We start from the raw sequence: 17,353 nt of genomic DNA on the forward strand, positions 1-17,353 counted from the left end.
CTTCTCAAGGGCCTCTAGGGGTCCGCAGATCCCCAGTTGAGAAACCCTGACCTAGACCATATCTGCACAGAGGACAGAGCCCCTTTTAAACTGGGCCATTTGTAACAGTGACTGCTGTGGTGTCAGCCGTGGCTCGGTGGAAGTTCTCTCCCTTTAAGTCAGAAGGTTCAAGTCTTGCTCCAGTGAACATAATCCAGGCTGACACTTCAATGCAAGTACTGAGCGAATGCTGCACTATCCTTTCGGATGAGACGTTAAACCGAGGCTCTGTCTGACCTCTCAGGTGGACGTAAAATATCCCATTACACTATTTTGAAGACAATCAGGGAGTTCTCCCTGGTGTCCTGGCCAATACTTATCACTCAACTAACGTCCCTAAAACAGATTATCTGGTCATTAGCGTGCTGCTGTTTGTGCGCAATATCCTGCATTACAACAGTGACTGCATTTGAAAAAGTTGGCTGTGATTTGCTTTGGGATGTCCAGAGGTCGTGAAAAGCACTGTATAAATACAAGTCGTTCTATCTTTCTTTGAATTCCCCAGAGATAGTGTCTAATCTTAGCCATAGTCATAGTTCTAGGATTTCCCCCCTATTTTGGGGCCTGGATTAACTGAGAGACACAAGGCTATCCATATTGGCTCAGTTGAAGATCTGTCATCTCACCATGTTTTTTTTAAATTTCTCCAGCTAAAGAAAGACTAGATTATGTGGAGGACTATCAAAATCTGGTCACCAACTCAGAAACACTTGATGTTGAGATCTTTGAGATCCCAAATGTTGGACTCTTTGCTGCCACAGCCAATAAGAAGCCTCGGCCCGGTTCGACGATCTTTAAGTGGTTGGACAGGAAATTTGAGCCATATCAGAACATCACAACGTACGAAGCACAGGCCTGGAAACACTTCTCCATCGGCCCTCAGGTACAGTGGGAAAAGGAGAAATTTTAGGATTTCAGACAGTGTGAGGAGGGTGGAGAAAAAGGTTTGGACTTCATTGACGAACTTCACGTACAGATGCTTAATGTATTTGTGCTACATCCTTCAGTGCACTGTCTTTACACGGACAGTAACTGGGTTATTTTCATTATTTTAATCTGATTACAGTGAAAGGTGTGACATACAGTATACAGTTAGGTCTTGGTGAAATTGGAAATTCAAATCGAATTGGATGAATTCTGTACTGTGTCAAATCCTTGGGTTGGATCAAGGTACTTTTGTTAAAATGAGTGCATACATTGTTCCTCACCATCTCTGTATGGAACAGGGAACAAAAGGAGGGGAAGTGATCTCCTGTGGGGTGGAAGAGTCTGCACTGTAGTTACATGTTGTACAGGTGATGGAGCTCCATTTGCTATGGAGACTTTCTAATGCAGCATTTATCAGGATTCCCATTTTCTACATTTTGACTGTGGGAATGGGAATGAGAAGGGGAATCAGGACTGGCCGTACAGCCTCTTTACCAGTATCTCAGAGAGCCGCTGGCCCTCCCTGCACTCTATTAATACTCTACCTTTTCAGGTCTTCTTGGCAGTGGCCAACTTTGAAAAGAATGAACAGAACCAGGAGTATTCAGTCATCTACAAATGGAGCCCGAGGAAGCTGCAGTTTGTTTTGTACCAGAGATTAGCGACCCACAGTGCACGCGATTGGGAGGCCTTCCACATCAATGGGGAGACCTTCCTTGCTGTAGCCAATCATCGTGAAGGTACGCTGTTAACCGTCTCATGTTGTTAGTTGCCACCTTTTCTCTTGCCTGATGGACTATCTCCAGAGGGCTGGAATTCAAAGGGTTGGAAGTTATGTTACAGTTATATAAAGGTCTGATTACATCCCGTTTATAATACTGTGTTCAGTTTTGGGCTCAAAGGGTTAAATTTTGAGGCAGGTTGCCTAGACTAGGCTTGTATTCCCTCGGGTATAGAAGATTGTGGGGTGATCTAATTGAGGTGTTTAAGATGATTAAAGATAGAGAGAAACTATTTCCTCTGGTGGAGGGAGCCCAGAACAAGGGGGCATGACCTTAAAATTAGAGCCAGGTCGTTCAGGGGTAATGTCAGAAAGCACTTCTTCACACAAAGGTTAGTGGAAATCTGGAACTTGCTCCCCCAAAAAGCTGTCGAGGTAGGGGGTGAATTGAAAACTTCAAAACTGAGATTGATAGATTTTTGTTAGGCAAGGGATAGGGAACCAAGGCGGGTAAATAGAGTTGAGATCAGCCATGATCTAGTTGACTGACAGAAAAGACTCGAGGGGCTGAATGGCCTACTCCTGTTGCTATGTTCCTATTTTGCCTAGCTGTACATAATACAGAACATATCAGAAAGAGCTGTCTCCCCAGTCAACAGGGAGAGGCTGATGTCAGTAGGAGGTCACTTCTCTTCGTATACACCTTCGATAAGAAAAAGGGTTCCTTGTCTGCAATCAAAAACTCGGGCTGTGCAATGCGGGAAGCAGGGTTGAACCTGACTAATCTGTTGCAACTGACGCAATGAGGTATACACCTGCAAGGTCTGGCACAGGCCCAGGATGGCCAGGGCCTGTTCAGACGACACACGCACTCAGGGACCAGGCAGTAGCTTTGAGCAGAAAGGGAGTTTTCTTAAGTCTTTTACATAACTACTCAAGCTAATGGTTCCTAAAGCCAGTGACTGGTTCAAATTCTCTTCCAACGACCAAGAGGAGCAATGAATTTGTAACTACACCTTGGAGTATTTTCCTACTGGATACATACCGATGTATTAAATGTTTGCTTATGTGTTTGTAATAATCAGAGCACATATGTTGGGGGGCAGATAAACTTACCTACCAAGACCACCCATATAAACCAAACGTCAGCTTTTGAACGTCGCGTGCTGCCTCCCCCCTCCCCTGAAGGTAGCCCCCAAGAGGTCGTAGAGATCCCTTCCACGCATGTGCCGTCACATCTGTTCCGTGCTGGCTGGTGATCAAATTACCTGGCAGCCGGGAAGCAAACTCAAGTCGCTTTGATGGCTGCAGATCAAGCTTTGTTTTGTATGTTGAAAGTGTCAGATAGAATGTACGGGTTCTTCTTGGCCATATTATCTTTCAAGAAATCACCTCTGTTTTCCATCAAGCTGAATCTGATGCAGTGAAAACATGAAGCAAAATAGTTACGTGTCAGCCCTGGTTTAGTGGTAGCACTCTAACCTCTCGGTCAGAAGGTTGTGGGTTCAGGCCCCAGTCTTGTAATAGAGGCTCTTAACCTGGTTCTTTCCACGCCATGTTTCTAAAATATTTTGGAGACCTGTGGAATAATCAGGAAGGAACATGCTGGATTGTGTGCTCAAGAGAAAGAAAAAGAAAGACTTTTCATACAGCGCTTTTTACAACCTCAGGACATCCCAAAGTGCTTTACAGCCAATGAAGTATAGTCACTGTTGTAACATAGGAAACACAAGAGCCAATATGCACACACAAAGCTCCCACAAACAGCAATAACCAGATCATCTGGTTTTGGTGATGTTGTTTGAGGGATAAATATTGGCCAGGACACCAGGCTCTTCAAAATAGTGCCATGGGATCTTTTATGTCCACCTGGGAGGGTAGTCAGGGCCTCAGTTTAACATCTCATCTGAAAGACGGCACCTCTGACAGTGCAGCGCTCCCTCAGTACTGCACTGGAGTGTCAACCTGGATTTTGTGCTCAAGTCTCTGGACTTGAACCCACAACTTTATAACTCTGAGGCAAGAGTGCTTCCCACTGAGCCACAGCTGATGCGAGGCAGATTGCAGCTTTATACAACATTGTGGAGCTCAGAGGAAACCCAATTGCGTTGCTTTCATCAATTTTTGTACGGCTATCAACCTAGACCCTCGTGTGCCCACATTGAAGCAGCTGCAGATTGCGGGAGTGCATGCCCAATTCTTGAATTTAATCCGCATGAGTACTACAACGCCAAGATCTATGAAAAGGGTGGATGGGAGACTGGCTGAATTCTCTTGAAAGAAGAGTGAGGCAAGGTTGTCTGCCATTGTCTGTCCTGTTCACCATCTTCATTGTTGACGTGTTGGAAGGGTTTGTAAGGGAGCGCTTCAGAGTGTCCATTCCAGGCATTTCTGAAAGAATTGTCATGCTCCTTTTTTGCAGATGATATTGTTTACTTGGTGGACTCGCCTACAAATCTAGGGCCCACTGCTCACTATCTTAAACAATGATGTATACAACAACAACTTGCATTTATGTAGCACCTTTAATGTAGTAAAATGTCCCAAGGCGCTAAACAGTGAGATGCGGTGATGTACAGTATTATGTCTATCCAAAAGGGGATCATGAAGGTATTGATTGGAAAGTACAAGGGCCACCGGTCCCAATTGTTGATTCACAATCGGATCTGGGGGTCCTGTTGGATGATAACTTCAGCCTGGCCACAGTCCTTCAGGACCACGTGGAGAAGGGTTGAAAGGTAATTTGGCATTTCTTATCTTTTCTCAGTGGCAGCAAATGCCACAACAACAACAACTTATATTTATATAGCGCCTTTAACATAGTAAAATGTCCCAAGGCGCTGCACAGGAGTATTATAAGACAAAAAAACATAAGTTTGTGGTGTATCAGGCATGTATTGGAATACTTCTCCTATTTGTGAATGCTGCCCCATCGGCGACATCATCCGAAAACATAATGTCAGGTTCCACATGTACACTGATGACACCCAGCTCTACCTCACCACCACCTCTCTCAACCCCTCCAGCCCTACAACCCTCCGAGATCTCTGCGCCCCTCCAATTCTGGTCTCTTGTGTATCCCTGATTTCCATTGCTCCACCATTGGCAGCCATGCCTTTAGCTGCCTAGGCCATAGGTTTTGGAATTCTCTCTCGAAACCTCTACTTTTCTCTCCTTCTTTAAGACACTCCTTAAAACTTATCTCTTTGACCAAGCTTTTGGTCACCTGTCCTAATATTTCCTTATGTTGCTCAGTGTCAAATTTTGTTCAGTAGAAGCGCCTTGGGATGTTTTAATATGTTAAAGGCGCTATATTTAATGCAAGTTGTTGTTGTAATAAATAGAACAGAACTATTGGATTTAATTAATTATTAGCATAATAATTTGCATATGTATTGTAACATTGTACACTCGCTTAAAAAATATTTCAATCATGGGTCCTGGATGTACTTTCTGTTTCTGTCATTGATAGAAGATAACTTTTTATAGAGAAGAGAAGCTATGAAATAAATTTGTGACAATGAATGTAATAGTGGAAGTCATGATCGTGGAATGGTTTGAAATGGAGAGTGATGGTTTGTAGATGTACATACAGAATTATTGTATCTCATGTCATTGGATTCAGCAGCAGCTTGAGTACAAGTGTGAGCTTTTTAGCAATAAAGTTCAATAAACATTACCAATTTATTATCTAATAAGCTAGAATATTACACTGATACAGTGGCAAAAGACAAAAAACAGCAGTTCCAGAGACTTGAGAACAAAACCTAGGCTGGCACTCCCAGTGCAGTGCTGAGGGGCCGTCTTTCAGATGAGGCGCTAAACCGAGGCCCCGTCTGCTCTCTCAGGAGGACGTAGAAGATCCCACGGCACTATTTCGAGTTCTCCCCGGTGGCCTGGCCAATATTAATCCCAATATTTATACCAGATTATCTGATAATTATCACATTACTGTTTGTGGGACCTTGCTGTGCGCAAATTAGCTGCTGCGTTTTCCCTACATTACAGCAGTGACTTAATTGGTTGTAAAGCGCTATGGGATGTCCAGAGGTCATGAAAGGTGCTGTATAAATGCTAGTCTTTATTTCTTGAGGCAGCTGATTGAAACTCTCAGGCACTGGTTATGGCAAAGCTCAGTTTGACTTTGGAAAGAAGTTTGGAGATGGTGGGGTTCCAAACGTTGAACTGCCTGGGGTCATCAAATAAATTCCCATGGTTGGATGATGTGATGCAATGATGCAGAATTTCAAAAAGATATGTTAACATTTCAAGAAAGAAGTCTTATTCCATTGCACTCCAGGCAAATTGAAACAGAGCAGCAAGTCAGAACAAAAACTGTAAAAGTCTTTGAATGCTTTGCTCGTGTCGACCTTCATTTTTTTGTTGTTGTTGCTCCTTTTGGGACTGATGAGAGGCAGTGAACTGGTCTGTGGGGGGGAGGGGGGGAGGGGAGGTCAGTCTTCGTTCGTGTTCTATTGAAATAAAAATTGAATGTGTCGACAGGTGAGGCACAGAGAATACATACAAGGTTGAACACGAGTGTAAATCACAAATCGTAATGTTTCAGATGGGGTATGGTAGGCCTGGGATTAGGGGTTGAATAATCAAATCAATGTCACCACACCCCAGTTTAAACCAGGGAAGAGTCAAGTCAAACAAAATTCAACCTTTTAAAAAAAAATTGAAAGGTAGATCACAAATGTATTGCAACGATTTGTTAAGACATTAATTACATTATAAAATATTAATTTTTAACAACTGATCCCATATTGTGTGGTAATCTTTTAATCAATTTGTATATATTTTGGTTAGCATAATTTCACCCTCTCAACTGATTTTCCTGTTTTATTTCCTTGAAATCTCCATGCACCTTACGTCCATTTGCCTTTTCTAAGAGGCATTCATCTCCATCTCAGTTCTCACATGGGATAACGCATGTAAGCACAGACTGCAGTCACACATACACGGTGCAGTACACGTACATGGGACTGTACACACACACATGCCTGGAGACGGGAATCGCCCGCTCTGGTTGGTCAATATCAGCCGTGGCCCAGTGGGTAGCACTGTCGCCTCTGAATCAGAAGGTTGTGGGTTCATTGTCTCACTCAAGAGACTTGACCAGAAAATCTAGGCTGACACTCCAGTGCAGTACTGAGGGAGTGCTGCAATGTTGGAAGTGCCGTCTTTTAGATGAGACGTTCAACTGAGACCCCTGTCTGCCCTCTCAAGTGGGCATAAAAGATCCCATAGCACTATTCAAAGACGAGCAGGGGAGTTCCTCCTGGCAGCACGGTGGCATAGTGGTTAGCACTGTTGCCTCACAGCACCAGGGACCCGGGTTCGAATCCGGCCTCGGGCGACTGTCTGTGTGGAGTTTGCACATTCTCCCCGTGTTTGCGTGGGTTTACTCCGGGTGCTCCGGTTTCCTCCCACAGTCCAAAGATGTGCAGGTTAGGTTGATTGGCTATGATAAATTGACCCTTAGTGTTAGGGGGATTAAATACGTGGGGTTACGGGGATAGGGTGGGATATGTGTTGGTGTAGGGGTTACGGGGATCGGGTGGGATATGTGTCGGTGCAGGCTCGATGGGCCGAAATGGCCTCTATCTGCACTGTGGGGTTTCTGTGATTCTGTGAATATTTATCCCTCAACAAGCGTCACTAAAAAAAAAATCAAATTATCTGGTAATTTATCTCATTGCAGTTTGTGGGACCTTGCTGTGTGCATATTGGCTGCCACATTTCCCACATTACAACAGTGACTGCACTTCAAAAGTACTTCATTGGCTGTAAAGTGCTTTGGGACGTCGTGAAAGGCGCTATACAAGTTCATTCTTTTTCACTGGCTACATATTGTTTGTCTACAGCGGACCTCCCTGGGGTTTGTTGGTCACTGTTTACAACTTTGCTGAGAGTATTTGTAGACAGGAGCCCCTTAGTTTGCTCGATAAGAGTCAGGGCCCATGTCCTAGAATCTGACTGCATTTGCTTCGACCTTTCAGGAGACAATCACAACATTGACAGCATCATTTACAAGTGGAACCCAGACACACGTCTATTCGAAAGGAACCAGACCATTCCCACCTCGGGAGCCTATGACTGGGAATTCTTTACAATCGGACCCTATTCTTTCTTAGTCGTAGCAAACACCTTCAATGGAACATCAACCCGGATCTACTCCCGGATTTACATCCAGCTGGGTGGAATGTTCCGACTTTTCCAGTCAATTCCGGTGAGTGCCCAGTTCCTTTGTTCATTTAATTAGAGTGTGAAAAGAAAGACAGACTTTTGCATTTCTACAGCACCTTGCCATGTCATAGGAACAGGCGGGGGCCATTCAGCCCCTCGAGACTGTTCCACCATTCAGTTAGATCAGGGCTGATCTGTATCTTAACTCTATCTACCTTGTCACTTGGGAACATCTGAAAGAGTGTCACAGGAAATGAAATACTTTGCAATGGGGGTCACCATTCTTACATTAGCAAACACGACTGTTTAACTCAGAGCAAAATCCCACAGACACCCCTGAGATAAATGACCAGTTAATCTACTTTCGGCGGTGTTGGTTGAGGGACGAGGGCACTGCGAGAACTACCTGCTCTTTTCTGACTAGTAAGATGGGTACATTCACCTGAACCAATGTTTCATACAGAGCATGGCATCCCTGATAATGCAACACTCCCTGTACAGATACACAGTAAGGAACCATTACTCTGTGAATAAACTAGAACACTGTATAGATACTCAGTGACTAACCATGACCATGTGAATTAACAGGGACTCTGTGTAGTCACACAGTGAAACCTCACATTGTGAATTCCATGCAATGATACAGTGACTAACCCTCACTAAAGATCAAGTCTGGGTGGAGTTCAACTTTACCCAAATTCACAGCAATGCGAGTGAGCAATGAGAATGTCACTGCTTTTTGTATCTCTGTAAACATTGAGCCAATACTGCAGCAAAAATAGTTGGATTAAAATTCTCCTTTTTTCTCTCCATCTATCTCTCATCCATAGCTCACTTCCATTTCACTCTATCTCCTTTTCTTCTCTCTTCGCTGCTGGTGTTAATGGGGCTCAGCTGTTTCAGTGCACACTGTGGGGAGGGGGGTTATGAGATCTCCTTTCAGTCTGTCACACCACAGTCCACAGTTGCACTGGGATTTGATCCACTCCTCCCCACCATCCTTTTCCCTGCCTGCCTGTGACATTCCTTCAAGTTACTGAAGGTGTCTAGCCAGATCGGAAGTTCTCCGAGTGTAAAATGCAGTTTTTATTTAAATTTTAAACTCTATCTCCCTCCCTGGCCACTGTCTGAGGCTGAACCAGACGGTTATATTTGACTCTGAGATGAGCTTCCGGCCCCATGTCCTCTCCATCACAAAGACCACCTACTTCCACCTCTGTAGCATCTGAGGCCCTTGCCTCAGCTCATCTGCTGCTGAAACCCTCATCCATGCCTTCGTTACCTCAAGACTCGACTATTCCAATGCTTTCCTGGCCATCTTCCACCCTCAGTAAACTTGAGCTCATCTAAAACTCTGCTGCCCGTATCCTAACTCGCACCAAGTCCTGTTCCCCATCACCCCCATGCTCGCTGACCTACATTGGCTCCCTGTCTGGCAACACCGCGATTTTAACATTCTCACCCTTGTGTTCAAATCCCTCCATGGCCTTATCCCTCCCTGTCTCTGTAACCTCCTCCAGCCCTACAACCCTCTGAGATCTCTTTGTTCCTCCAAATCTGGTCTTTTGCACATCCCCAATTTTAATCGCTCCACAATTGGCGGTCTTGCCTTCAGCTGTCTAGGCCCTAAGCTCTGGAATATCCTCCCTAAACCTCTCCGCCTCTCTACCCCATCTCCGCCTCTCTCCTCCTTTAAGATGCTCTTTAAAACCAAGCTTTTGGTCACCTGTCCTAATATCACCTTATGTGGCTTAGTGCCGAATTTTGTTTGATAACGCTCCTGTGAAGCACCTTGGGACTTTTATTGCGTTAAAGGTGCTATATAAATACAAGTTGTTGTTATTGATGGATTTGGGGAGCAGATGTTGAGTGTATTTATAATGCTATAGGATGGGTAAATTTCCTAATGTAAGCAGGGCTAATCTTTAGGTAAGCATTGTCTTGAGGTACTGATTACAAATGACTGACAGCTCAGCACAATCCTGATGGTGCTGTGTGTACAAAATATTTATATCATTACTCAAACCCTGAGGTCCTCCACCATTAGTTACACCTAGTTACAAGCAAATCAAATTTCATCTTCTGTGCCAACTGGTTTTCACAATCTAAGTGCGGAGAGGTATGAAGGCAGCCCTGCTTTGTATCGATTTCAAGGACGTACGGGGTATAAATCATGTGACAGTAACAGAGAGCAGTGCACACTGTCATAGATTCATCAGTCTGAAGTGCTGCGTCTCTCTGGAACAACATCATTTGGCTTGTGTAGTCTCCGCTTTTAATATATATCCAAAAATTCAGGCCTCCCTCTGCGCACGGAAACAATGGAAATATCATCCTCGATAAAGCATGATTGGCCAATCTGTCCCGCAATGCCTGATTGTCTTAAGGAGGGATATTGATCGTCAGGCCCTCCATTTTAGTGTGTGATAGCTCCCTGAGGGAAAGACTGAGATACACCAGTTGGTGTACAGATATCTCCCTGGGGTAGAGGGGGCTGAGAAACACCAGTCAGTGTACAGATGTCTCCCTAAGGGAAGGACTGAGAAACACCAGTCAATGTACAGATATCTCCCTGAGGGAGAGGGGGGCTGAAAACAAAAGAACATAAGAATTAGGAGCAGGAGTAGGCCATACGGCCCCTCGAACCTGCTCTGCCATTCAATAAGATCATGGCTGATCTTTGACCTCAACTCCACTTTCCTGCCCGATCTCCATATCCCTTGATTCCCCTAGAGTCCAAAAATCTATCTCAGCTTTGAATATACTCAACGACTTTACCCTTTGGAGTAGAGAATTCCAAATATTCACAACCCTCTGAGTGAAGAAATTCCTCCTCATCTCTGTCTTAAATGGCCTACCCCTTATCCTGAGACTATGCCCCCTAGTTCTAGACTCTCCTGCCAGGGGAAACAATCTCTCAGTATCTATCCTGTCAATCCCCCTCAGAATCTTATATGTTTCAATGAGATCACCTCTCTTCATAGGGCAACCCTCTTATCCCAGGAATCAACTTAGCAAACCTTCGTTGCACCGTCTCTATGGCAAGTATATCCTTCATTAGATAAGGAGACCAAAACTGTGCACAGTACTCCAGGTGTAGTCTCACCAAGGCCCTGTACAATTGTAGCAAAAATTCCTTACTCTTGTAGTCCAACCCTCTAGCAATAAAGGCCAACATGCCATTTGCCTTCCTAACACCAGTCAGTGTACAGATATCTCCCTGAGAAACACCAGTCAGTGTATAGGATAGCTCCCTAAGGGAAAGACTGAGAGAAACCAGCCAGTGTACAGATAGCTCCCTGAGAAACTCTAATCACTGTACAGAAATCTCCCTGAGGGATAGACTGAGAGATATGAGTAACTGACACAAGCAAATGACGAGACGTTGCTGCGACACTGAACAGGAACCAACTTGTCCAATTCCCTCTTCTCCATGTTCCTCCCCATTCTCTTTGGAAAATCCCGCTCTCCATTCTCTTTGGAAAACCCCGCTCCCTATTCTCTTTGGAAAGTCCCGCTCCCTATTCTCTTTGGAAAATCCCGCTCCCTATTCTCTTTGGAAAGTCCCGCTCCCCATTCTCTTTGGAAAGTCCCGCTCTCCATTCTCTTTGGAAAGTCCCGCTCCCTGTTCATAAGAACATAGAAGCAGGAGGAGGCCATTCAGCCCCTCAGGCCTGCTCCACCATTCCATTAGACCTTGACTGATCCTTCTCTTAACTCCATCTGCCCACATTGGTTACATATCCCTTGATACCATTACCTAACAAAAATCTATCGGTCTCGGTCTTGAAAATTTCAAGTGACCCCAGCCTCAGCAGCCTTTTGGGGAGACGAGTTCCCGATTTCCACTACCCATTGTGTGAAAAAGTGTTTCCTGATTTCACTCCTAAATGGCCTAACTCTAATTTAAAAATTAGGCCTTGCTCTGGACTCCTAACCAGAGGAAATAGTTTTTCTCTATATATCCTATCAAATATCCCTTAATCATTTTAAAAACCTTGATTGGATCACCCCTCAACCTTCTAAACTCAAAGGAATGCAAGCCTAGTCTATGCAACCTGTCCTTATAATTTAACTCTTTAAGCCCTGGTATCATTCTGGGGAACCTGCGCTGCACCCCCGCCGAGGCCAATATATCCTTCCTGAGATGCAGTGCCCAAAACTGAATGCAGTCTCTAGATTGGGTCTGGCCAAGGCTCTACAATGAAATTACAGAGGAGTTTCCCTGCTGGCTGCCACAGGGAAAGTCATCGCAAGAATCCTCCTCAATTGCCTTCTCCCAGTGGCTGAAGAGCTCCTTCCAGAGTTGCAATGCGGATTCCGCCCACTAAGGGGCACAATGGACACGATCTTCACCGCGCGTCAATTACAAGAGAAATGCAGGGAACAGCACCAACCGCTGTACATGGCCTTCTTTGACCTCACAAAGGCCTTCAACACTGTCAACCCTGAGGGATTATGGAGTGTCCTCCTCAAATTCGGCTGCCCTCAAAAGTTTGTCATCATCCTCCACCTGCTGCATGATGACATGCAAGCCATGATCCTGACCAACCGTTCTACCACAGACCCAATTCAAGTATGGACCGGGGTCAAGCACGGCTGTGTCATCGCACCAACGCTCTTCTCGATCTTCCTTGCTGCAATGCTCCATCTCACCCTCAGTAAGCTCCCCGCTGGAGTGGAGCTAATTTACAGAACAAACGGGAAACTGTTCAACCTCCGTCGCCTCCAGTCCAGATCCAAGGTCGTCCCATCCTCTGTCATCGAATTACAGTATGCAGATGACGCTTGCATCTGTGCACACTTGGAGGTCGAACTCCAAACCATTGTCAACACCTTCACCAAAGCGTACAAGAGCATGGGCCTTACACTAAACATCCATAAGACAAAGGTCCTCTACCATCCTGCCCCCACCACACAGTACGGCCCCCCGATTATCAAAATCCACGACAAGGCCTTGGACAATGTGGATCACTTTCCATACCTCGGGAGCCTACTGTCAACAAGGGCAGACGTCGATGACGTAGTCCAACACCGCCTTCAGTGTGCCAGTGCAGCCTTTGGTCGCCTGAGGAAGAGAGTGAAGACCAGGACCTCAAACCCGGCACCAAGCTCATGGTCTACAGAGCAGTAGTAATACCCGCTCTCCTGTATGCCTCAGAGACATGGACCATGTACAGCAGGCACCTCAAAGTACTGGAGGGGTACCACCAACGCTACCTCCGCAAATCCTGCAAATCCATTGGCAGGATAGGCGCACCAACGTCAGTGTTCTCGCTCAGGCCAACATCCCCAGCATCGAAGCTTTGACCACGCTCGATCAGCTCCGATGGATGGGTCACATCGTCCACATGCCCGATGCGAGACTCCCAAAACAAGCGCTCTACTTGGAGCTCTGACACGGCAAGAGAGCACCAGGTGGGCAGAGGAAATGCTTCAAGGACACCCTCAAAGCCTCCTTGAAAAAGTGCAACATCCCCACCGACACCTGGGAATCCCTGGCCCAAGACCGTACAAAGTGGAGGAGAAGCATCCAGGAAGGCACTGAACACCTCGAGTCTCTTCGCCAGGAGCAAGCGGAAGCCAAGCGCAAGGAGCACATGTCAACCCAAGCAACCCACCCACCTGCCCCTTCAACCACCATCTGCCCCACCTGAGACAGAGACTGTAGGTCCTGCATTGGACTCATCAGTCATCTGAGAACTCATTTTTAATGTGGAAGCAAGTCATCCTTGGTTCCGAGGGTCTGCCTAAGAAGACAACGAAAGCATCATTTCCTCACTTTGGAATTCCAACCCCTTTAAGATACTTGCCAGGAACCGAGTCCTGGTGCGACTGATGCACAATGGTATTGCCCTTTTTGGCTAAGAGCTAGTTTTTTTTAAAACTAACGTCTTTGGTTCTTCCCCTCCTGCAACCCCTGCACCCCCCAGGCCTGGGGTTAGTCATAGTCATAGAGTCATAGAGTTATACAGCACAGAAAGAGGCCCTTCGGCCCATCGTGTCTGCGCCGTCCATCAAGCCCTGTCCAATCTAATCCCATTTTCCAGCATTTGGTCCATAGCCTTGTATGCAATGGCATTTCAAGTGCTCATCCAAATGCTTCTTGAATGTTGTGAGGGTTCCTGCCTCTACCACCCTTTCAGGCAGTGAGTTCCAGACTCCAACCACCCTCTGGGTGAAAAAGTTCCTCCTCAAATCCCCTCTAAACCTCCTGCCCCTTACCTTGAATCTATGCCCCCTTGTTATTGACCCCCCTACTAAGGGGAAAAGTTCCTCTTTATCTACCCTATCTATGCCCCTCATCATTTTGTACACCTCAATCAGGTCCCCCCCTCAGCCTTCTTTGCTCCAAGGAAAACAACCCCAGCCTGTTTAGTCTTTCTTCATAGCTGAGGCGCTCCATCCCAGGTAACATCCTGGTGAATCTTCTCTGCACCCTCTCCAAAGCAATCACATCCTTCCTATAGTGAGGTGACCAGAACTGCACACAGTACTCCAGCTGTGGCCTTACCAGCGTTTTGTACAGCTCCATCATAACCTCCCTGCTCTTATATTCTATGCCTCGGCTAATGAAGGCAAGTATCCCATATGCCTTTTTAACCACCTTATCTACCTGTTCCGCTGCCTTCAGGGATCTATGTACATGTACACCAAGGTCCCTCTGACCCTCTGTACTTCCTAGGGTCCTACCACTCATTGTGTATTCCCTTGCCTTATTTGTCCGTCCAAAATGCATCACCTCGCACTTTTCAGGGTTAAATTCCATTTGCCACTTTTCCGCCCATCTGACCAACCCGTTTATATCGTCCTGTAGCCTGAGGCCTTCCTCCTCGCAATTTACCACCCCACCAATTTTCGTGTCATCTGCGAACTTACTGATCATACCTTTTACATTCTCATCCAGTGGGTGGTCTAGCTTCAGCACTCCTGCTTGGATGCCTGATCATTTTATGTTAGTGCCCCAGATATTCAGACTGGGACAGAGATGCCGGACAGAAAGAGACAGAAGTCACACTCAACCTCGGTTATGGCAGTGGAGTGCGATTCACAAGTTGTCAGGCTCGTATATTATGATGTAGTTAAAAGAAAGACTGGCATTTATACAGCGCCTTTCACGACCTTGGGACGTCCCAAAGTGCTTTTCAACCAATGAGGTACTTTTGAAGTGTAGTCACTTGTAATGTAGAAACGTGACCGTCAATTTGCGCACAGCAAGCTCCCACAAAGAGCAATGTGATAATGACTAGATAATCTGTTTTTAGGTGTTACTTGAGGGGTAATTGTTGGCCAGGACACCAGGGAATACTCCCCTGATCCTCTACAAAATGCTGCCATGGGATCTTTTATATCCACCTGAGAGGGTAGACGGGACCTCAGTTTAACATCTCACCTGAAAGACGGCACCTCCGACAGTGCAGCATCCCCTCAGCACTGCACTGGAGTGTCAACCTAGATTTTGTGCTCAAGTCTCTGGAGTGGGACTTGAACCCACGACCTTCTGACTCCGAGGTGAAAGTGCGACCCACTGAGCCACAGCTCACACAGTTTAGCCATGAAATTCATGGCATCGGCTACTGCCATTTCCTGTACTCCTGCAGTTGGCCTGTTTGCGCGTTGGAATATTTGACTTGCAAATGATAAATACTGAGCAAATAAAAGAGAGGGAAAGCCCCTCCACTCCACAGAAATAACAACATCTTGTATTTATATAGCGCCTCTAACGTAGTAAAACATCCCAAGGCGCTTCACAGGAGCGTTATCAGACAGAATTTGACAGCGAGCCACATAAAGAGATATTAGGATAGGTGAGATGGGTTTTAAGGAACGTCCTAAAGGAAGAAAGAGAGATGGAGAAGCGGAGAGGTTTAGGGAGGGCATTCCTGAGCTTAGGGCCTAGGCAGCTGAGGGCATGGCCACCGATGGTGGAAGTAAGGAAATCAGGGATGCACAAGAGGCCAGAATTGGAGGAGCGCAGAGATCTCGGAGGGTTGTAGAAAATGCTGGAAACGTACAGCAGGTCAGTCAGCATCTGTAAAGGGAAAGAACGCGTTAATGTTTCCGGTGCAGCCCCTTCATCATCAATAGTAATTGCAGTGATGTACCATCAAATCATCTACAAAAGAAGATCGATTGGCATGATGTACATGGATGGTGGGCGGGGAGTGTTAGGGATAACAATGATCACTTCTTAATTCATTCTCAGGATATGACCGTTGCTGGCAAGGCCAGCATTTATTGCCCATCACTAGTTGTCCTTGAGAAGGTGGTGGTGAGCCGCCTTTTTGTACCACTGCAGTCCGTGTGGTGAAGGTACTCCCACAGTGCTGTTCGGGAGGAAATTCCAGTATTTTGACCCAGCAACGATGAAGGAACGTTGATATACTTCCAAGTCAGGATGGTGTGTGACTTGGAGGGGAACTTGGAGGTGATGGTGTTCCCATGCACCTGCTGCCCTTGTCCTTCTAGGTGGAAGAGGTCGTGGGTTTCGGAGTTGCTGTCAAAGAAGCCTTGGCGAGTTGATGCAGTGCATCTTGTAGATGGTACACACTGCAGCCACAGTGCACCAGTGGTGGAGGGAGTGAATGTTTAAGATGTTTGAAACATGACAATATGGGGTAGGTTCACTGGACCAGCGGTTATTTTCTGTCTGTCCATGGTCGTAAGATCTTTTTATAATTGGAGGAAAAATAATTTTTTTTTTTCTTCTCCAGACGTATGGTGCTACTGACTGGGAGGTTTTCCGTGTTCAGGAAAGAGTCTTTCTTGCGGTTGCAAACAGCCAGAGCTACGAGACAGGGGCACTGAACAGTGTCAACCCCTTCAACATCAACTCCAGCATCTACGAACTCAACATCACTGCCCAGATGTTTGTCAAGTTTCAGGACATCCCGACATACAGGTATATCATTGGTGTGACCGTATTGGTGAGTGAAACTCTCACTAATATAGAGCCATCCTTTGTTTATTCTGATCCTTTATTTCCTCAGCCTTCAATGGTGAGAGGGTAGATGGGTCCTAGGTTTAACATTTCATCCAGAAGACGGCACCTCTGACAGTGCAGAACTCCCTCAGTACTGCACTGGAGTGTCAACCTAGCTTTTGTGCTCAAGTCTCTGGAGTGGGACTTGAATGCACAACCTTCTGACTCGGAGGTGATACCAGCCTCTCAGAAATGCAATGTCATGTGTCCCGCTGACTAGTCACAACACAACACAAGTAGCTCATGTATAAAAGTTGCCTGACGAGTCAGGATAATTACCGTGTCACTTGACTGCTGTTACTGTCTCCCAGTGTCTACACAACCCGCAGGGCAAAATGCCGAGGTACACCCTCAAACCAACTAAAGCAGGCAGAGATTGGGAACTAAATGTCAAATAAAACCGGGTTTGGTGTGTTTACAGGGGATTTTAAGGATTCCCGACTTACGCACGGACTAAGACAAAGTAACAACGCACTTTACCTGTGGGAAGG

General features: G+C 46.0%; 1 protein-coding gene across 1 annotated transcript in view; it reads left to right on the forward strand.

The window, feature by feature from the left end:
• LOC147120044 (thrombospondin-type laminin G domain and EAR repeat-containing protein-like) overlaps positions 1-17,353 on the forward strand; it is a 60,169-nt gene that overhangs the window by 31,792 nt on the left and 11,024 nt on the right. The window contains exons 7-10 of the mRNA XM_085985557.1: positions 690-922; positions 1,520-1,706; positions 7,693-7,922; positions 16,594-16,781. Of these exons, the coding sequence (XP_085841683.1) occupies positions 690-922; positions 1,520-1,706; positions 7,693-7,922; positions 16,594-16,781 (838 nt within the window). The remainder of the gene's footprint in view (positions 1-689; positions 923-1,519; positions 1,707-7,692; positions 7,923-16,593; positions 16,782-17,353) is intronic.

The sequence above is a fragment of the Somniosus microcephalus genome, chromosome 4 (assembly GCF_052327205.1).
Source record: "Somniosus microcephalus isolate GS21.2 chromosome 4, FLI_Smic_1.0, whole genome shotgun sequence".
In the NCBI taxonomy this organism is placed as follows: domain Eukaryota; kingdom Metazoa; phylum Chordata; class Chondrichthyes; order Squaliformes; family Somniosidae; genus Somniosus; species Somniosus microcephalus.